Source organism: Filicampus tigris, chromosome 15, assembly GCF_054856515.1.
Source record: "Filicampus tigris isolate MCC_2025a chromosome 15, RoL_Ftig_1.0, whole genome shotgun sequence".
Classification (NCBI taxonomy): domain Eukaryota; kingdom Metazoa; phylum Chordata; class Actinopteri; order Syngnathiformes; family Syngnathidae; genus Filicampus; species Filicampus tigris.
The window spans coordinates 425090-446398 of NC_141231.1; the positions used below are offsets into that span (position 1 = coordinate 425090).

A 21309-nucleotide genomic window follows, 5' to 3' on the forward strand; every position below is an offset into this window, starting at 1 on the left:
TTCATATGTTGAGTGTTAAGCAATAAGCATCTAAAATAACATCTAATACTGTATACTGTATGTACAGTACATGGTACTATTAGTATTTAGTAATTTAGACCAAGTGCAAACACAGGTACATGTAAAATGTCCTGCAAAATATTTCATTTAGAATATTGTCATCAACTAAGTTTGAGTTTGAGAAAATTCTCCTATTTCCCCAGGTACAAAACGTTTTTTTTTTTTTTTTAACAATGTCCGATTTGAATAATTACTAGATTTAAATAACACTTGGGACATTGTGCAGTGCCAATCCAGTTACTGGATTCTTTATTACAGTTGAAAAAATAGGTGATTTTGACATCAAGGCTTTGCATACTTTTCCCAATGGGACTTTGGATGATTTTAATCAAGACGTAACATACAGTAATTTCTCTTGAGCAGTTTACTTGTAGCAACAGTATAAAAACACACTGTAGGCACACTGTAGGAACAGTAGGTTACGAAGGTTTTTATAAAATGTAGAGTGTACATGAACATGGTGTATTTTATTTGTCTAAGGACCACATCGGAAATACTGATCTGCATGCCCTTTTCCTTATAAACTGTGAGGCGCTTGCCTTGCACTTTTGCTAATGATATATGAATTAACTTGAATATGGCAGAGCTAAATTAACATTTGTTAGGTGGTGGTGTGCTGGACCGCTGTTTATAAGCTAAGTCAATTTTTCAAAATGTAAAGCAATATTTTGTTTTTGATCCAACGTTGTGGAAATAGACTTTTAAAAATGAAGGAAATAAAAGAGAAAAAAATGGAAAATTAACAGGATAAGACAACCAAACATTTATTAGCATTATAAAATATAACATTTGTCATTAACGTCTTAACATCTTTGGCAGATATCTTTAGAAATAGACCTTAAATACAGTACCTTAGTACAGCAGTATTGTATGTGATGTGTCTAAGCACCAGGTCCTTGGCCATTCATCTTTTTGGAGAATATTTTGAGGTGTATTCCACCAAATTGAACCAAGGCAACTGGACTGTTCTGGCTTGTAGAATGTGTTTCACCTTGAATCTAAAATGATTTTTTAATTCTAAATACAATATAAAAATAAAAAGCCTTTTGGATTAAAGATGAAACATTTTCAGCAAACAAGAACAGTCCAGTTGCCTTTCAAACTTTGCAAAATGCCTGACCTGGATGACTGACAATGGAAACAGGCATTTCGGAGTTATACTTGTACATTTTTCTTGCACTTATGTGAGAATGTTCTTATTTAGTTTGAGGTTCAGTGCAAAACTATTGTTAATGTAATCAGTGGAGCCGAACGTCCTCGTCAGCTCCAGAAAGACACACTGTTGAACAGGTCGTAGCCATATCCATATTCAGCCCTTCTTTAATATGTTGAAGAACTTCAGGTGGCAAGAATGGCCTGTCCTCTGTTGTGGTTTCTCTGCCTGCTTAGATAGCTGCCACATTGGAAGGTGTAGCCGAGATGGCGGGATTGAGAAAGAAAGAACATTACATTGGCTTCTATCATCATCAGCGCCAAATATAAATAAATAATAATGCAGATACAGTATATATTACCTTTCAAGTGTAAAAGTTCTCGAGTAGCTGCTCACACCACCACCACCTCCGAAAAGTACAATTAAGCTTTAAAGGTTAAAAACAACTCTGGCTGTGTACATTTTACACTTGTCACCATCACGTTCAATAAGTGCATTACCTGCAGAAAAAGTTAGGTTTATGGCCTATTGCTGGATGTTAACTGTATGCCCCCAGACAGGTTGACTACTTCATTGAAAGCCTTTTATTTCACACTACACATCTGATTGTGATTTGAGAAAACTCACCTCAATGAAATCATAAGGCTTTTAGAGAGGAGCATACAGACATGAGCTTACAAATGTGTAAATTGTTCAGCAAACCAGTCATGAATCATTCAAAATATTGTATATACGGCATCTAACCATCAACATAGTGTAAGCACTCCACAGCTGTTGCTCTGACGCTGATGTGCATGCTGTGGTGGTAGAAGCAAATATGTATTATTCACGATTCTTATTTGAGATTTATATGCTTATATCCACTTCATTTTGTAGCTTTAATCACACAACAAGTGCAACATCATGTACTTCCTCCAAGCATTTTGCAGGCAACCATTGTTCATTAGCGTCAAAAAGGATCACTTCATCAAATCATGACAATAAAGAGACTTGCCTATGTAGCAATGTATGCTACTCTACAAAATGCAATTAATCACGTCCCAGCCACATGTTACATTGTCAGCCAATTCAGTGCCAGTCATTTTTAGAGCCTCTTTTTCCCTAACGTTTGAAAAATATCTTAAAATATATAATACCGTATTTTCTGGACTATAAGTCCCTCCGAGTACATGTCGCACCAGCCATAAAATGCGTAATAAAGTAGATAAAAACATATATGTTGCACTGTAGTACAAGTCACATTTTTTAAGACAATTTATTTGATAAAATCCAACATCAAGAACAGACATGACATTTAAAATTTAAATAGCAAACAATTTAAAATAAAAATAGAATAGAGACAACAGGCTGAATGGTATGCTTACGTCACATTACACAACGCCCCCAATCCACCACCCGGAAGCCAAGTTGCCTCTGTCGCGTAACGCTGATAAATGCGTCCATATAAATCAAAGTAATAAAATCGTGCGCTAAGTACACATTTACACTGAGCTACGATGGTAACATTTAGCTTACATTCACTATATGTGAATTTGGGGGGATTCACCGAAGCGCCTCATCCAAACAGTCACTCGAATCAAAGAGTGTGACCGGACACAGTGATAGGGAGAAATGTGGCTTCAGTTAGCACTCCAATCCATTCCACAGACTCAACAACTCGCTCAATCCCCGCCCATACAGGACGACGAAGAGGCGCACATCTGCTGCTAGCCGCTAACGGCTAACAGACTCCAAACGTCTCTCATTAGAACCTCTTAGCTGTCCAACAATATGCTCGACATAAAGAAGGACCCATTGGCTGCCCGAAAACATGTCTGGTGTAAAACACACAAGTTAAACAGTAAACCAATGACTGTATAAACTAAGCACTAACGAGGAATTTACAACAGGTATGTCAGAAAGACTGGGGGGAACCAAAGTTTAGTTCCTTCTTGGTGCGAAATCAATTGGTCTATACTACCTCCTTCAGCCAGTATAAATTCTCTAAATTAATGTGGACAACACTACAAGCTAAGATAACTTTAGACTCACCAAAAAGGTCGTAGATCGATTAAATAAGTTTTTTATCATACTAGGCTCCAGCAACCCCCCGCGACTCTTGTGAGGATAAGCGGTATAGATAATGGATGGATGGATGGATGGGTATTTTAATTACGTATTTAACAAAATATTATGATTTAACTGTTTAAATTATCCATGCATTTTAATAGCGTTATGGATTTATCTTTATGTTTCTTTATGTGAAATGTTATTACAGGTCTGCCCAGCTCTGCACTACAGGTTATTCTGCCCGTTGTAAAGTCAATATGTAATGGAGGTTTATATGCAGCCTTAGAACGCCCTCCTGTGGTTGTTTGATGTATTGTTTGCTGACCTTGAAAAGGAAAGGGATACAATATAATAATGTGTTAATAATTTCACACATAATTCGCTCCGGAGTATACGTCGCACCCCCGGCCAAACTATAAAAAAAAACGTGACTTATAGTCCAGAAAATATGGCAAGTTCCTGCGATTGAATGGCTGGACTGTAAAAAGACAAATAAATATCTCCTTGGCAGTGAATGAGTTAAATATTGATTGAATAATTAATTCAATCCTAAAGACACAGTTATATGTCAAGACATTTAAATATGTCCTTTGCACTGAATGAGTTAAAGTGCCTTCCATGGTCCATTGGACACAGTATGTGCAATAGCTACTGAAAGGTTTTGGAAGATGTGTAAATTGCAATTCATGTTTAACCTCAACATCGAACCCTATTCAGGAAATGCTGAATCCCTACCATGATTACACAAAGCCAACTTTAGCTTGCAGCATGATTATATATTGAGGCATAACGAAAAATACCTGTGTCAAAATGTCACAAGAGAGTTGCAGCAATTCATATTTATACGTATGGAACATGTACTGGAAGAACAATAAAAACAAGGGGGGGTTACTAAATCCAAGCAAAAAGGAAGTAGGGCTGAGTGTCAGGTGAGCTGCTGGCTGAGTGTGTTTTGTCCTTGGAAACAATTGACTTACCTAGAAACACAGCAGTTTTAGTTGGACTCCTTTCTGAAATCCCCAATTGCAGGTATACTGTATGTCAAACTCTGAAAGCAAAAACAACAACACAAACCTCTACTGACTGATCCAAACACACATGCCTTCATGACCACTTTTGGGTGTCCTTATGATCAACACAAATGTTATTAATCTACACTATTCAATCAGCAAGTGTTAAACAGACCTCTATTCTGCAATAGTGATTGGTGGGGACTGCAATTTTGTCCCCACTTGTGAGAAATTGCCCATAAAAGAAGTACAAAAGGAGCAGTAGAGCAGTTGGCATCTTTGCTCTGGACATTTTGTGGCCTGGGGCTTGTGGTCGCTCGGCAAAAATGACAGATGTACCTATAATGGTTAGAGACACAAGGAAAACATTAGCCAATCTCTTCTTACTTTTCACACTCTCCTAGCACTAGCTGCGTTAAAACCAAACACCTGTATTATGCACATGAGAAAGCTAAAACTCCGGTAATAAACTAAGTATGTGAAAGAAGCTAGCTAGAGTTTATAAATTATGCACCTACAAAGTTAGTTACACAATGTTACCTATCACCAAATGATGCAACAACTTAAATATGTTCACCAAACCGAAGCAGCGCGGACGCTACCTCATGCCTTTTACTATGCCAGCATATAAAACATGTTGTTAATGTTTTGGATTCCAGCATGCTAAGAATATTACAAATATTATGCATATACAGTACATTCTGTAGTGCTAGCGGCTACCTGTAAAAGCACCACCTGAAGTTGAAGCATCACGCCAAAAAAACCCCCAACACCTTAAATGAATGTTTTTGCAATGCTAGCAAACACGTTAACATTCAGTTAAACAATATGTAACGATGATAATGTTAACTACACAGCAAAATAATTGGCAAAATCTCTGCTCCAAACTTTGGCCTTGAACCACACAGTCTAACACGTGGCTTTCTCTTAGAGTATTTCTATCGCATTCATTCATTCGCATTCAAGTAAGATGACAAGACAACTATATCAGCGATATAAATAACAATATACCTGTACTGTGAATGTTGTGGGAATGAAAAAAAAAAACATACTTACTGTAGTGACATGATCTCTCACCACTTTTCTTTCTCTTGAGGGTTAGCATAACAGCCAGTAAAATCACCAAATTCATCATAACAGGAACACCCTGGCTGCAGCTGAACCCTTCTCATTGTAACAAGTGCAGAATGTGTCTTGCTGGAATAAGCAGGGACATCTCAGATGAGCTTTGGCCCACAGAAGCCGTCGTGTTTCTGGGTGTTGTTGATGTATGGCTTCATTTTGCAAGGTAGAGTTTTAAGATGAATTTGTATGCAAACTATTGTTCTTTTCTGAAGTGTTCCTGGTCCCACATGCCAATATCCATCCGTCCGTTATCCAAACTGCTTATGTTCACAAGGGTCACGGGTGTGCTGGAGCCTATCCCAGCTGTCTTGGGGCAGTAGGAGGGGTACACCCTGAATTGGTTGGTACACCCTGAATTGGTTGCCAGCCAATTGCAGGGCACACAGAGACAAATAAATATTCACACTCATAATCACACCTAGGGACAATTTAGAGTGTTCAATTAACCTACCATGCATGTTTTTGGAATGTGGGAGGAAACCGTAGTACCCAGAGAAAACCCACGCAGGCACGGGGAGAACATTCCACACAGGAAGGCCAGATTCGAACCCGCAACCTCTGCAATGTGAGGCGGACGTGCTAACCAGTCGACCACCGTCACGTGGCAATATCCTTTACAGAATGATGCCAATTTTTAATTCATTGCTGCCTAAGGGATCGAAGGCTATGGACATTCAATCTTGGGTTCAGTTTTGCCATTCAAGTGCTGAGATTTCTCCAGATTATCTGAATCTTTTGGTGGATTTATGGACAGTAGTTGATGAAATCTCTGAATTCCTTGTGTTGAGAAATGTTAAACTGTTGGACTATTTGCTCACTCACTTGATCACAAAGTGGGTAACCTAGCCCCATCCTATCTTATAAACCACTGAGCCTTTGGAGGATACACCTTTTATACCCAATCATGACATTCACCTGTTAGCAATTAACATGTTTACCTGTGGAATGTTGCAAACAGTTGTTTTTTTTGTTTTTTGTTTTTTTGCATTTCTTTGAATGCTACATTACTTTGAATAAACTGTCCATATACAACCCTTGAAACAAACCAAAATTTGATGTGGTTCCCCTAGAGGCAAGCGGGAGTAATGCAGGCATCTCTCCCGAGTCGCTATAAATTATCTACAGTTACAAGTGACCCCCTATTCTCGCTACAGATATCGGTGCTGCCTGTTTGAGGCCACATTAAGTTGTTGTTTGATCCAAAGACAGAATTCACTGCTTTTGGGATGATTTTTGTGCAGTTTGTCAGTCATTTGGTGAGCAAAATACGGTGCCTCATGTAAGCTTTCTGCTTCAGAAAAAGCAGCGCAGGACATCCACGATTCAGGAAGAGTTGGTTGGTTTCCTTTTCTGCTCAACTATTAACATATGAAAGCAAACTGATTAACAGTTGTGATGAATATGCCGAATGTGGACCACATTTCCATGCCGTGGACATAAGATTCAGCCATAACTGCTGTTGGAAATTTCAGCAGATCATTCACTTGGGATGTAAGATCAAATATTAGATCACAAAAAAAAACTATTTTCCAGTGCATGTTCATTTAATCTAATCAAGAAGTCATCCAATGTAAATAAAGACTCAGACAAGTTGATTGAATTTTCTCGTCTATTCCTTTCAATCTCTGAAATACAGTGGTACCTCTACTTACGAAATTAATTGGTTCTGTAAGAAATTTCTTAAATAGAACATTTTGTAAGTAGAGACGCTTTTTCCATGTAAATGCTCTAATCTGTTCCAAGTCCCCCAATATTGAGACATGTTTTATAAAGCATAAAAATGCATGAAAACATGTAACTGAAAACATCGACTTCCGGCGCCGCGCGAGTGGCAGCCCGCTACAGTAGCTCCGGCTCATCGGTGAGCCTTTTCGTGTGTTTTTGTTCTTTAATATTACTCTACCTCATACCTTTTTCGTATAATTGATAGTCGTAACTTGCGTAGCAATGGACACCCAAACTGCGGTATTCTTGCTGCTGCTGATTGCTATTTTTTGCGCGATCGTGTCCGGCGACTTGGCTCGGAGCCGAGCCCCCATTGTTTACAGCCGGAATCAGCTGTTAGCACTCCGTGCTAACCATGCGCCGGCTCCCGGGGCGAGACCCGATATCCCCCGTGAGCTGAGGAGGAAGAGACGGGGATCTCGTGCGGGGGTTAAACGCCGGGAAAGGAGGAGACGATACCATCCCGTCCTCCCGTCTGTTATCATGGGGAATGTTAGATCGCTCCCCAACAAGATGGACGAGCTAGCGGCGCTTACCCGGCACGAGAGGGACTTCCGGGAGGCTAGCCTGATGCTATTCACGGAGTCGTGGCTAACAACGCTAACGCCGAACGCGGTCGTAGAATTGGACGGCTTCCAAATCATACGCTCGGACAGGACGCTGGAGAGTGGAAAGAGGAAAGGAGGAGGGCTGGCTGTGTTTGTGAACGATAGATGGTGTAATCCTGGGCACATCACGATTAAGGAGCAGCTTTGCAGCAGGGATATTGAGCTGCTAGCTGTTGGCATGAGGCCATTCTACATCCCGCGAGAGTATAGTCACGTGATCGCGGTGACCGTCTACGTCCCACCAGCTGCCAGCAGCGACACAGCCTGTGATGTCTTGACTGCAGCAGTGAGCAGGCTACAAACACAGCACCCAAATGCCCTGGTACTCATCTCTGGTGACTTCAATCATGCCTCCCCTTCCTCCTCTCTGCCTTCATTCACACAGTATGTCACCTGCCACACCAGAGACAATAAAACACTGGACCTTTTCTATGCCAACACCAAGGAGGCATACACATCACTGCCCCTCCCCCCGCTGGGCAAAGCTGATCACAACCTGGTGGCTCTCCAGTCTGTGTACAAACCTCTGGTCCACAGGCAGCCAGCTGTGACCCGCACGGTTCAGAGATGGTCTGGAGAGGCCGAGGAGGCCTTAAAGGACTGCTTCAGCAACAACTGTGTGGGAAGTATTCAGCGATGCTCACGGGGAAGACATTAGTAGTCTAACGGACACTGTTACAGACTATATAAATTTCTGCATGGAGAACACCATACCCACCAGGACAGTAAGGTGTTTCTCCAACAACAAACCCTGGATCACACCAGACATAAAAGCTCTCCTGAAGGAGAAGAGGAGGGCTTTTGCGTCAGGCAACATAGAGGAGCGGAGGACTGTGCAGCGCCAGCTGAGGAGGAGGATCAGAGAGGGGAAAAGGTCCTACAGGAAGAGGATGGAGGAGCAGCTGCTGCAGAATAACGCCAGGGGAGTCTGGAGGGGCCTGAAGACCATCTCAGGCCACGGACAACCCAAGACCCGGACTGAGGGGGACCTGCAGTGGGCAAATGAGCTGAATCTCTTTTTCAATAGGTTCGATCAGATGCCTGCCTCCACTCAGTCTCTCCTGCTGCAGTCTCCACCTACTCCTCCTGCTGGGCGTGTCACCCCCTCCCCTCTTTTCTCCACAGACTCCAGCTCCCAGCTACACCAGATAGCCACCACTCCTTCCTGTCCAGCCTTGGCCTTCACAACATCTCAGGTGAGGAACCAGCTGAAGAAGATGAAGGCGAGGAAGGCAGCGGGTCCAGATGGCATCAGCCCCCAGCTCCTCAAATCCTGCGCAGACCAGCTGTGTGGAATTGTCCAGCACATGTTCAACCTGAGCCTGAAGCTGGGCAGGGTCCCCCAGCTATGGAAAACATCCTGCCTGGTCCCGGTGCCAAAGACCCCCCACCCGAAGGAGCTCAACAGCTTCAGACCAGTGGCGCTGACGTCTCACCTGATGAAGACCCTGGAGAGACTGGTCCTTGTCCACCTGCGCCCCCTGGTGAGCTCCTCAATGGACCCACTCCAGTTCGCATACCAGCCTGGCATCAGTGTGGATGATGCCATCATCTACCTCCTCCACACTTCACTCTCCCACCTGGAGAAGGCGGGGAGCACTGTGAGGATCATGTTCTTTGATTTCTCCAGTGCTTTCAACACCATCCAGCCCACCCTACTGGGAGACAAGCTGGAACGGGCGGGGGTGGCGCACCACCTCACCACATGGATCCAGGACTACCTCACAAACCGGCCACAGTATGTGAGAACACAGGACTGTGTGTCTGACGTGCTCCTCTGCAGCACGGGGGCCCCACAGGGAACTGTCTTGGCTCCCTTCCTGTTCACCCTCTACACCTCGGACTTCAACTACAACACCCCTACCTGTCACCTGCAGAAGTTCTCTGACGACTCTGCGATTGTCGGCCTCATCACAGGCGGAGATGATCGGGAGTACAGAGAACTTACTCAGGGTTTTGTGGACTGGTGCCAGCAGAACCGCCTCCTGATCAATGCGGGGAAATCCAAAGAAATGGTGGTGGATTTCGGTAGGCGCCAGCACTCTTCACCTGCACCAGTGAATATCCGGGGAACAGATGTTGAGAGAGTCTCAACTTACAAGTACCTGGGTGTTCATCTGAACAATAAACTGGACTGGTGCGACAACACAGACGCCCTCTATAGGAAGAGTCAGAGCAGACTCTTCCTACTCAGGAGACTGAGGTCTTTTGGGGTTCAGGGGACACTCCTCAGGAACTTTTATGACTCGGTGGTTGCATCGGTCATCTTCCAGGGAGTGGTCACCTGGGCAGGCGGCGTCTCGGCCCGGGACAAGAAGCGGCTGGACAAACTGGTCAAGAGGGCCGGCTCTGTCCTGGGCTGCTCCCTGGACTCTGTGGACTCGGTGGGGGACAGGAGGATGTTGGCCAAGCTGTCATCAATGCTGGGCAACCCGGACCACCCCCTCCAGGGCACCCTAACAGCACTCCACAGCACCTTCAGTGACAGACTGTTACACCCTCGCTGTGCAAAGGAGAGATTCCGCCGTTCCTTCTTGCCTGCTGCTGTCAGACTCTTTAACAAGAACATTGTGTAGTCTCTACAAACTGGCGGTCATTAGTGCAATTGTGCAGTCCTGCACCTGAGCTCATATCGTGCAATACCCAATATTCCCCACTACTGTAATACCGTGCAATACTCAACATTCCCCACTACTGTTAGTCTAGTTTTATTTTTATCCAATGCTGTTCCTTACATTTCACTACAGCACTGCAGCACTGTCACTTAGAGTATTTTTTCCTCTGTACTATGTACAGGCCGAAATGAGTGTTCCTCATATTTTTTATGTAGATGTAGGTTGGTGTGTATACACATGTGTATATACACATGTTACTGCGTATATCTACATAGGTTTGGTTCTAAATGTTTGCCGTCAATGTTATACATTAATGGCCACATTATGCCGCCGCCCCTGTGTGACCTATATCTTTGCTACTGTAACAACGAAAATTTCCCCACTGTGGGATCAATAAAGGCATTCTTATCTTATCTTATCTTAACAAATACATGTTACAATTAGATTATTGCACAATAAATGAGAGTTGTGCATGTAAAAAAAAACAAAGAATAGAGTAAGGAATAAAAATTATGGTCGTTTGCCTTTTAATTGCTGTCCTCATCGCTTTTTGCCCTCTTTGGTTCATGTTCTCTCTCAGAAGTGGTTTTTGCCTGGCGTTTTGTAAAGAACTGATTTAATAACGTGGCGACTGTTGATACATTACGGTCATATTCTTTGGCGAGATCAACCAAACGCATCCCTCTTTCATACTTTTCTATTATCTCTTGCTTTGTTTGAACGGAAAAAAAAAAATTCTCCTTTTTTTCTTTTCCTCGTTTCTAATTCACGTAAAACTATCGGAACACCTCATGGCCCGAGGGGCGAATGACGAGGACGCTGCATAGACATATCTATCACATATCTATCTATCTACCTGTCTATCTCCACACATAAAGACATATGGTAGAGGTCCCTCTTAGTCAATGGGATGCCAGGAAGATTCTAGGCTAGCCAATGGCAGAGCAGCTATGAGTATGTTGTGTTCAGGAAATTCCGGACCTGCGAGTCGCAGCCCATACTGCTAGTAGCAGCCCATACTGCGAGTATCACCCCATACTTTTACCTTTCGTATTCTGAAATTTCTTTCGTATCTAGAGGCAATATTTTCCTGTTGAGGCGTTTCGGAACTTGAAAATTTCGTATGAAGAGATGTTCGTAAGTAGAGGTACCACTGTACAGGAATGAGACAAGGTCAGATCTGAGCTTCTTTCCTTACCTCGCGAACACTAACACCCGTGGAGGCGAAGTGAGACACAGGGCCCTGTCGAAGATGCAACCCTATATGTACATATAAACAGAGCTGGGCAGTTCGGACCGGTCGGTAAAGGGCTCGACTAAGCAAAGCCGGAAGTGGATATTAGTCCGGCCCACTAAACGGCCCTCATGCGTGTGTGTGTGGTCGCGAGGCGGCCAAAATTAATCTCAGCCTACTCAATGAAAGGCTTCTTTTTAGGCTTCTTTATATTCCCACGACAGCGCGAACGATAACTTTTGCATTGATTCACATGACCGATGCCCATGATGTGACATGTTACGATGACGTACAGTTTACCACACGGAGGAGAGGATGCACCACGCAGCTCGTTGTTGCTGCAAAGCAAACTAGTTTGGCAAAGGCGTGACTGTTTCAAAACAACTTGTCTCCACGAGTATAGTCAAGCTGCACGAAACCTGCTGTGTAGTGGTTTGCTGGTATCCCTGTCTTTTTGAAGCGACGCCCCCCGACTTGGAATGCAACTGTTTCAAAACAACTTGTGTCCACGAGTATAGTCAAGCTGCACGAAACCTGCTGGTATGCTTTTATTTTGAAGGCCGGAAGTGTGAAGGAGGGGAAGTGTGGAAAATAAATAAGTAACTTGTTGAATGCGACTTCTGGCCGTCTGTTGGACCCAAATAATTATACAATACGACAAAACCAAACCCGGGGCTTGCAATGGAAGCACCCGCAGTTGGGTAGGTTCTAGTGGCACATTTGAAGCGTGTTTGAATAGTAAATTAGTCAGCTAAAGATCTTTAAATAAACCTGTGCCATTAGCATCTCTCCCGCGGCGGCGTCATGTACGTTTTTTTTTTTTTTTTTTGGGAGGGGGGGGATAATTTTTATGAATAAGGGCGGGGTGTTGAGGCCGGAAGGGTACCCAGGTCAAGGGTGGAGGGTCGCGGCCTGACCGTCAAAAAAGGGTTAAGTGCCCAGCTCTGCATATAAACATATCTAGTGTTGTCCTGACAGATAAGTCTAATCAAAAATGTTGGTTCTGATCTTCTCCATCTTTGGTTTATCACTTCAAGGACGAGGTCGTCTGGCCTGGAGACACAAGGTCACAAGGACTTCTACCCCTGTCGGATGTCCCTCAAAGCCACATCCCCATTCCACAAGACAAAGTTGTATGAGGGCACTTATGTGAAGGCCTGTTGGTGTGTATTGTTACATAAGACACAATTAGTTTTCTTTCTTCCCTCACTATTGATTGTTATATGGCTGCTTATGTGTAAGGACATTTATCTGTTTGTGTGTGATGACCATAAATGTGTGATGCAATTACAGTCTTATCAACATATGGCTAAGATATTGGCTAGTATAAAGGCATCCATCTAGAGTCAGTAATTACCAGCCTGATTCTAATATCGGACAAATCCTTCACTGCCACCAGGTCTGCTCCAGTCTCACTTCAAAGCAAATTGAATCACCAGGGGACCCTGGCAATTGGATTTGACAAAGACATGCTAGTAGGACTCAGAAAGACACAAACTCCTGATAGGGAGCCACTCTTCGTCACCTGGACAACCTCTACAGACAATGGATTGTGGATTCGAACTGCCTTGAAACAGACTTTCTGGAGCTGATCCACCAGGAAGTTGGAGGGACCCTCACGCAATCCAAACCCTGACGGACTTGGCAGTGCCGGACACAGACTGACCCCAAGAGGTCAACATGGGAAATGCAGCTTTAATCTTCCTATGCCTTTCGGTCAATCAAAATTACTTTGAAATGTAACATATTCAAATGTATGTTTGTGTATTGTGTATTATGTACTGTGCTTATCCAGCTAACTTTGCAATTATGAATCTGCTTCTCTATGGTAATAATCATTTTCCTGGTCAGGTTTATGATATAACAGTGTAGACATAGGTTTAAACTCATATCTTTGTTTCCTAAACTTCGGACGTATTCAGAATGAGATGTTTCCGGCTGAAGCATGAAATTGAGCGCCTTCACATTTCAAGACTGATTTAATGAGGTTTTTCGTCAAATTCCCCTCTAAATAACCATCACTGTGGCCGAGCTCCAGAGATGCAGTAGGAAGATGGGAGAAAGTTAAAAAAAAATTATCACTGCAGCCCTCCACCGGTCAGGGCTTTATGGCAGAGTGGCCCAACAGAAGCCAAATCCATGAAGGACACCCAGACTATGAGAAATGCGATTCTCTGGTCTAATGAGACCATGATTGAACTTTTTGGTGTTAATTCTAAGCGGTATGTGTGGAGAAAACCAGGCCCTGCTCATCACCTGCCCAATACAATCCCTACAGTGAAACGTGGTGGTGGGAGCATCATGTTGTAGGTGTGTATTTCAGCTGTAGGGACAGGACAACTGGTTGCAATTGAAGGAAGATGAATGCAGCCACGTACAGCTATATCATGGAGGAAAACCTCTTCTAGAGTGCTCAGGACCTCAAACTGGGGCAAAGGTTCACCTTTCAACAGGGCAATGACCCGAAGCACACAGCTAAAATAACAAATGAGTGGCTTCAGAACAACTCTGTGACCGTTCTTGACTGGCCCAGCCAGAGCCCTGACCTAAACCCGATTGAGTATCTCTGGAGGGACCTGAAAATGGCTGTCCACCAACGTTCACCATCCAACCTGACAGAACTGGAGAGGATTTGCAAGGAAGAATGGCAGAGGATCCCCAAAATCCTAAATCCAAAATAATGTAATGCAATGATTGTTTAGCAATTGGACACTCTAAATTGCCCCTAGGTGTGATTGTGAGTAGTGCGGATGTTTGTTTGTCTCTGTGTGCCTTGCGATTGGCTAGCAACCAATTCAGAGTGTCCCCCACCTACTGCCCGAAGACTGCTGGGAGATAGGCTCCAGCACGCCCGCGACCCTTGTGAGAATAAGCGGTATGGATAATGGATGGATAATGATTATACATTAATGAGAAATAAAATTATTTTGATTTTGGCAAATGGCTGCAATGACACAGAAAGTGAAAAGTTTCAAGGAGTCTGAATACTTTCCGTACCCACTGCATACGGCAGTCCTCAAACTGTCAATAGGTAGTACATAATGATGATGTTCGAGATGAGAAGCGATACTTTTGCTGTTGTTGCCGTAAAGCTGTTCAGAGCGACAAATAAATGGACTAAACCAGCTGAAACGGAACCATTATTGGAGATTCACTTAGGTTTCAATTGCTTGGTGGGCTCATTAGCTCAACTGCAAATGGCCAGTTTGCCCGTAGATTCAGACAAATTGAAGTCCACACTTACTTTAAAGGAAGCAGACAAGAATGTAAAAAGCTGGCTGAATGTTGGCTTGTAGAGGAGATACTTGTGAGGGTTTCCCCGTTTGGCAGGCTTCTCAGTGGGTTCCTTAGGAGAGAGGAAATACACAGTTGCAAGAAAATATTAAACACTGCGGGTTGCTTCAAGCGAACAAGAGGAGGTGCACTGCACCTCCAACAGGGAGAAAAAAAAAGTTCAAACATCACCAGTTAATCCGGTGACCAACGGTGGTTGTGTTGGCTGCTAAATGATATCTTAGTTGACAGTTAAACAGTTGTAAATTATTCAGTCCAATCACAAGATACTACAACTTCCTTGCTCTGAATTCTCCAAGCCGGTTGCTCCTTTTTGTCTCTTGTCCCACCTCATAAAGAAGGCTGGCTGTGTTGTATGCCTCTTGATCCCAATGACTGCAATGAATGATATTGTTGTCCCACATTGTTCATATTTTACCACACGCATTGTGTGTGCATGTTTTTTTTTGCATTTTGTTGAAAGTATTTGGCTGTGTGTCTGCTTATTTATGCGCATGTGTGTGACGTAATGAGTATGTTCTCGATGTCGATTGACTATCCCCGACGCGATGCGGCCAAAATTTAAATTCATCCTACGCAGGCGGAATGGGCGAAGGACCAAAATTTCCGCTTTGAATGCTTCGAACATGCCGCCGGTCACGCAACAGTGCCTGACCATCCGAACTGCATTAATTATATACAGTATGGGAACGCCACCGGAAACGCTGAGCAATCCTTCTTTTATTTTCCAAACCCACAAGATTTCAAGCACCGTCTCTCTATCATACCTCAACTGCTTGAGTCGGCTCGAAAGGCATTCAAAGCCCGCCTCAGAAAAACGTAAATCAGTGATACCTTCTATGGCAATGGGAAAAATCAGCGATATGCAACAAAACAGAAAATCCAGTTAACCATTAGCAAAAATGAATTACAAGGGTGTTTGTGAACCAGTAGCAAAGCAATCACTTGTTTTAACATCATCATGAACGTGTTGTGGTGACATTTGTGTTTTGCTAAGTTGTGTTGTTTCTGAGATTCCTGAATGCATCACGGGACTCGCTAGATGGGAGGGGTGTGCGAGTAATAGAGGAGTGCGCGGACGGAGAGAAGGATGAGCGTGTGTACTTATGACGGAACTCTTGTTGCACTTCAGTTGGCGTTGACTACGGCCCACAGTAGCCGAGTTGGAATGATAAAAAGGGAGATGACTAAGCTACGTCTGACATCGTGTCTTTGGAAGACGTTACAATACACTTCAATCGGACACTTATAATTTATTTTCCCAAGCCACGTAAAGACGCAACATAAGGATTAAAGAGGTTGGTTGCCGAACCCTGCATTAGCCACCTCCTTCTTTTTGTTTCGGCTTGTACCATTAGGGGTCGCAACAATGTATCTTCCTTTACCATCAAAGTCTATCTTCTGCATCCTCCTCTATGACACAGAGTGCCTTCGTGTCTTCCATTACTATATCCAGCAACATTCTCTTAGGCTTTGCTCTTGCTGTCTTTCCTAGCCGCTCCATACTCCTTACCCTTCTACCGATACGGTATATTCACTATCTCTTGTCTGGAAGTGTCCTAACCATCGTCAAGTCGTCTTTCTCTGGCATATAACATTGGCTGTCGCTCTGATGAGCTCATTAATAATCCTATCCTTCTTGTTGACTTCTAAAAAAACACCTCAACACTTTGTTTCCCCCACGTCTAGCTCTGCTTCCTGTTGTTTCCTCAGTGCCACTGTCTGTAATCCGTACATCAGTTCATTAGCAATCTAGAATCTGTAGAAGCCTGATAAAGTACCCGATCATTTGAATCAGGTGTGTTGGAGGAGGGAATCATGTAAAACAGGAAGGACAGTGGTTCTCTAGGACATGAGTTGCCTACCCCTGGTTTAGACCTCTATAAAAGGCCAAAAAATAGGGCCAGACATGAAACAAAATTCAAAATGGAGGACTTTCTTTTAGGATATGGCTCCAAGAGACTTTTTTGCAGAGCTGGTCATCGGCCCTCCGTCCCCGGGTTTCCGTCCTGCATATTCAATAGACCCACGTGGTCCCAGCCCATCCCTCGCCGGTGACAGCCAATAGGCATAGAGAACGTAATCTTTACATCACACGCAGGTGCCGCACGAGCAGACACGTTGGCAAACAAAGAAAAAATATCAAACAAAAACAACTGACACACGCACAGCATTGTCATCTGTAAAATGAAAATATGGGACACGTCATTGCGTCTGTGGGACCACAAGGTACACCACAACCTTTTATTTTTATTGTTTCCTTACTTGACCGCGTGTCAGGAGTGAAGCACCTTCAGGACGGAAACCCAGGGACGGAGGGCCGATGCCCAGCTCTGCTTTTTTTGTAGGTCTTGGGCTGTTACAGTACATATACTTCCAAAATCTTGTCAATCTTGGTGACACTTACAACCAGAGTTGCTTCGTTACAAATTTGGAGGGAAAATTGTTGAGCCATTTAAATAAAAAAAAAAAAAGCACAATAGCGTAATAAGTATTGATGCTGTTGCCAGGCCTGATGTGTTTGCAAGGTTTCATGAGTTTTCGTGCATGTTGAGACCCTCAAAGGTAGTGTTGTTTTCTTGACGAAAAGCGTGTTTCCATGGCAATAACGTTTTGTGAAAATTCACAAACTTCGTGTTGCAACATTGGCAAACACTCTTCCGAGGAAATATGAGGTCAATCTGGTCAACCTGCTGGTTGAAAAACATCAAATAATAAAACATATACTGTATTTCCTTTAGCCAGTAGGTGGTGCTACCACTACAGTGAAATATACATATGTCTTCAGGCCTATCATCGAATGTGAGAAAACTTTAGAAGATGTGATCATGTTACAGCCGCTTTTGTTGAAAGAGTAAATTAAAAAACAGTGGACTTCCTGTTTGGTTCAGCAAATGGCTCCAAGAGACTTTTTGTAGGTCTTGGCCTGTTACATAGACCACCAAATTTTCAGAGATTCAGGTGAAACGTACAACTGGGGATGCTTTGTTAAAAATTTCTAGGGGGCGCTATTGAGCCTTTTTTGTTTCAAAATTGCACAATAAACTAATAAAATCTAGATGATTTTGCCAGGCATGATATGTGTGCAAACTTTCATCAGTGTTCACGCATGTTTAGACCCTCACATTCAGCACTGTATTAGTGGTGAACAGCGCTTTGCCACAGCAACAGATTTTAGCGAAAAGTCACAAACTTTGTGTTTTAACATAATGAAGACCAGAGATGGGCCTTCCGTCCCAGGGGCGGAACGGTCCAGACGGACACCTATTTTGGATACAGAGGACGAGGTGAAGTGTTTTTAAAAATGGCTTTTATGTCCCTCCCTATAATCATTCCTAACCGGGTCAAGTACTGAAGGACGCCCATTCCACGGACGACTGACAGAAACATGGTCGTGGAGCAGACGTTTTATCTGGGGTTTTGGGTCATTTATATCCAACAGTAACGTATAAGTCATTGTGAGGTCTAATTAAGAGTAAAATAACAGCACAACTATCGCAATGAGTGTCGCACAGAGCCATCCATCCATCCATTCTCTTCCGCTTATCCAAGGTCGGGTCGTGGGGGCAGCAGCTTAAGCAGGGAAGCCCAGACTGCCGTCTTCCCAGCCACATCGTCCAGCTCCTCCTAGGGGAGCCTGAGGCAATCCCAAGCCAGCTGGGAGACACAGTCTCTCCAGTATGTTCTGGGTCGCCCTGAAGTTATTTACAGTGGTTTGCAAAAGTATTCGACCCCCTTGAATTTCTTGACCTTTTCCCACATATCAGGATTCTAACATAAAGATATAACATTTTTGTTTTTTTGTGAAGCATCAACACCATGTGGGACACAATCATGACGTGGAACGAAAACCATATGATATTTTAAACTTTTTTTTGGAAGAAAAAAAAAGAAAGGTGGGGCATGCAATATTATTAGGCCCCTTTGCTGTCACTGCAGCCAACTGACTCCAGAAGTTCCCTGATGATTTCAAAATGATCCTATGTTGATCTGAATGACTGTCTATGAATGATAAATAGATTCCACTTGTGTGTAATCTAGTTTCAGTATAAATGCACCTGACCTGTGACGGTCTCATAGGTTTGTTAAAAGAATATTGGGGAGCAAACAGAATCATGAAGAGCAAAGAACACACTAAGCAGGTCCGGGCTAAAGTTGTGGAGAAGTTTAAAGCAGGATTAGGTTATAAAAATATTTTACTAGCTTTAAACATCTCACGGAGCACTGTTCACTCAATCATATTGAAATAGAGAGTATCAGACCACTGCAAACCTACCAAGACCCGGACAGCCCTCTACTTAGGACAAACAAGAGCACTGATCGGGGATGCACCTAAGATGACCATGATCACTATGGATGAAAAAAACTGTAGGAGTAGGAGCGGGTCATTTGCTCTGGTCTCTGTTTGTTGTACCTATTTGGTGGTGACGTCACAGGCTGGCGACAGAAAAAAGACAGTGTGGTACTGTGCATGTGGTTAGCGAAGCAATAAACGGGCAGCGCTCCCAAACAGTTTCAAACTTCACGTTATTGTTGACGAGACCCTCGGAAGCCCTTAACTCGGACGTTACATTGGTGGCAGCGGTAACTGGAGGGTTTTTGCTTCGTACTTCGATCTTTTTGAATAATTTGACCTTTTTTTGGCACGACGACGGAGATGTTTTCCCGGGGGAAAATAGAGTGTGCGTCGGACGTAGAAGACGGGGTTTCCCAATACCCTTCGATGTGGAACGAGTCCGTAAGTGACTTTAAATTTAAAGTGGGGCTGCCATCGGCGTTTAGCGGAGCCGTTTACTACATGGATTAAGCAGTTTGAAGCCACGGTGCGCGCGCAGATGGCGGGGGCGCGAGGCGCGGTATACAGAGAGACTCAACATTCTCCCCGCTGCACGAAGCATTCGGACGGAAGCAGTTTCTGTTGCACTTCCAGACGTGCATTTCGGCACGTCCTCGCATGGTGGAAGAGAGTTTGGAGGTATATGCTGCTGACATCTCCAGACTTGTGACGGAGTTGTTTCCCAGTTATGACAAGGCTGCGAAGTTTGGGCATTTCTTAGCGGGCCTCGATCCTGCTCTCCAAGCCAAGTGCCACGAGCAGGGGGCGACAGACATCGGGGAGGCGATGACTATTGCTAGTCACTGTGAGCGTGCCAGGTATGCACTGAAGACCTGCCCGCTCGGTGGGCCCTCACCTCCCGCACATCCTACCGTGGTGGCTACGCTTGGGTCACCGCGGGTCCCAGATGGGGTTGGCATAAATAACGGCAGGGAGGGCCTCATCCGTGTGGTGGAGAGCCTCACCAGGAAGATGGATGACCTACAGACAGAAGTCAGGGAGCTGAGAACACGCCAACATGGGAGTGAGAGTGGCCGGACTGGCTCACCCTTTCTGTGAGAGCGTCTGCAGGACCCGGAGCGCGCCTGTCGCTGTGACTGCGGAGAGTAGGGCTGCAGGTCGTCCGGCGGCGACTTCAGGACGGACGAGGGTGCGAAGGGCCACTCTCCACAATGTAAGCCAAGGGCAGGATACGGCACCAGAGCATGGTCCCCAAGTGAGCGAGGAGACCGGGACACAGGCTCAGTTCTTTCATCGCGCCAGCGGGACAACGACTGCTCACGGGGGCCGCACACAGCAGAGGAGCGACAGCCGCGATGTGAGGTTCTTATCACCAGGCCACCGATCACCTTCTTCATCACCACGCGGGCAGGAGTCAGGAAACGTCCGGTAACTGCCATCGTGACTCAGATGCCAGTTACGCCAACGCAGGGTCGAAAGGACAGCACGGGGGCACGGGCCCCTGCCTCCCCGGAGAACTTGTGCACAGTGAGTCTAAACCTACTGCCTATGTGAAAGGACTGTTGATGTGACTGTTCTGATTGACTCCGGTTCTAACATTTCGCTGATCTCAGAGGAGTTCAAAATGTCCCTGCCAGGGCTTCGTGATGAAGTGTTGAGTAAACAATACACTGTTTCACGTACGGTGGGACAATTGTTGGACTCCTTGGGTACAATGACTCTTCCATTACAGATGGGAGTGGAGCCTGGCCGCCAGTGGTTCATGTAGTACGGGGGTCCACACAGAAGGTTCTGTTGGGTTTTGATTTCATGATACAGCCTCGTGCTGTTTTGAATTTGGGTCGTGGTCTGCTCCATGTCGGTGATATGGATATTCCTCTTATGCATGCCACTGATTTCATACTCGACTGTTGTAATATTTCTGTGTCCTTTGATACAACTGTTCCACCCTGCAGCGAAATGCTGGTCCCTGTTAAAGTGGGCCTCCCACCCAGCACTATGCCTCCCGTGAGGTCTTATCTGGGCTGTGTTAAGCCGGAGTTCAGGGACACCCTGGGACTGGTCGTTGCACGAACGGTGGCACCAGTGGCGAAGGGGTGCACGGTGGCAAGGGTGCTCAACCTGATTGCGGAGATATTG

The 21309-nt window shown here is 44.5% G+C and overlaps 1 protein-coding gene and 1 long non-coding RNA gene across 3 annotated transcripts in view; both read right to left on the reverse strand.

The window, feature by feature from the left end:
• Window positions 1-21309, reverse strand: part of scai (suppressor of cancer cell invasion) — a 97959-nt gene that overhangs the window by 27842 nt on the left and 48808 nt on the right. For both annotated transcript variants that reach the window (XM_086052927.1, XM_086052926.1), the window contains exon 10: window positions 14824-14925. In XM_086052927.1, the coding sequence (XP_085909053.1) occupies window positions 14824-14925 (102 nt within the window). The remainder of the gene's footprint in view (window positions 1-14823; window positions 14926-21309) is intronic.
• Window positions 1108-4437, reverse strand: LOC147135071 (uncharacterized). The gene is made up of 3 exons (XR_015089762.1): window positions 4240-4437; window positions 1575-1620; window positions 1108-1453 (listed from the first exon to the last, which is right to left on the reverse strand). It is a non-coding gene; the product is annotated as an uncharacterized LOC147135071 (long non-coding RNA).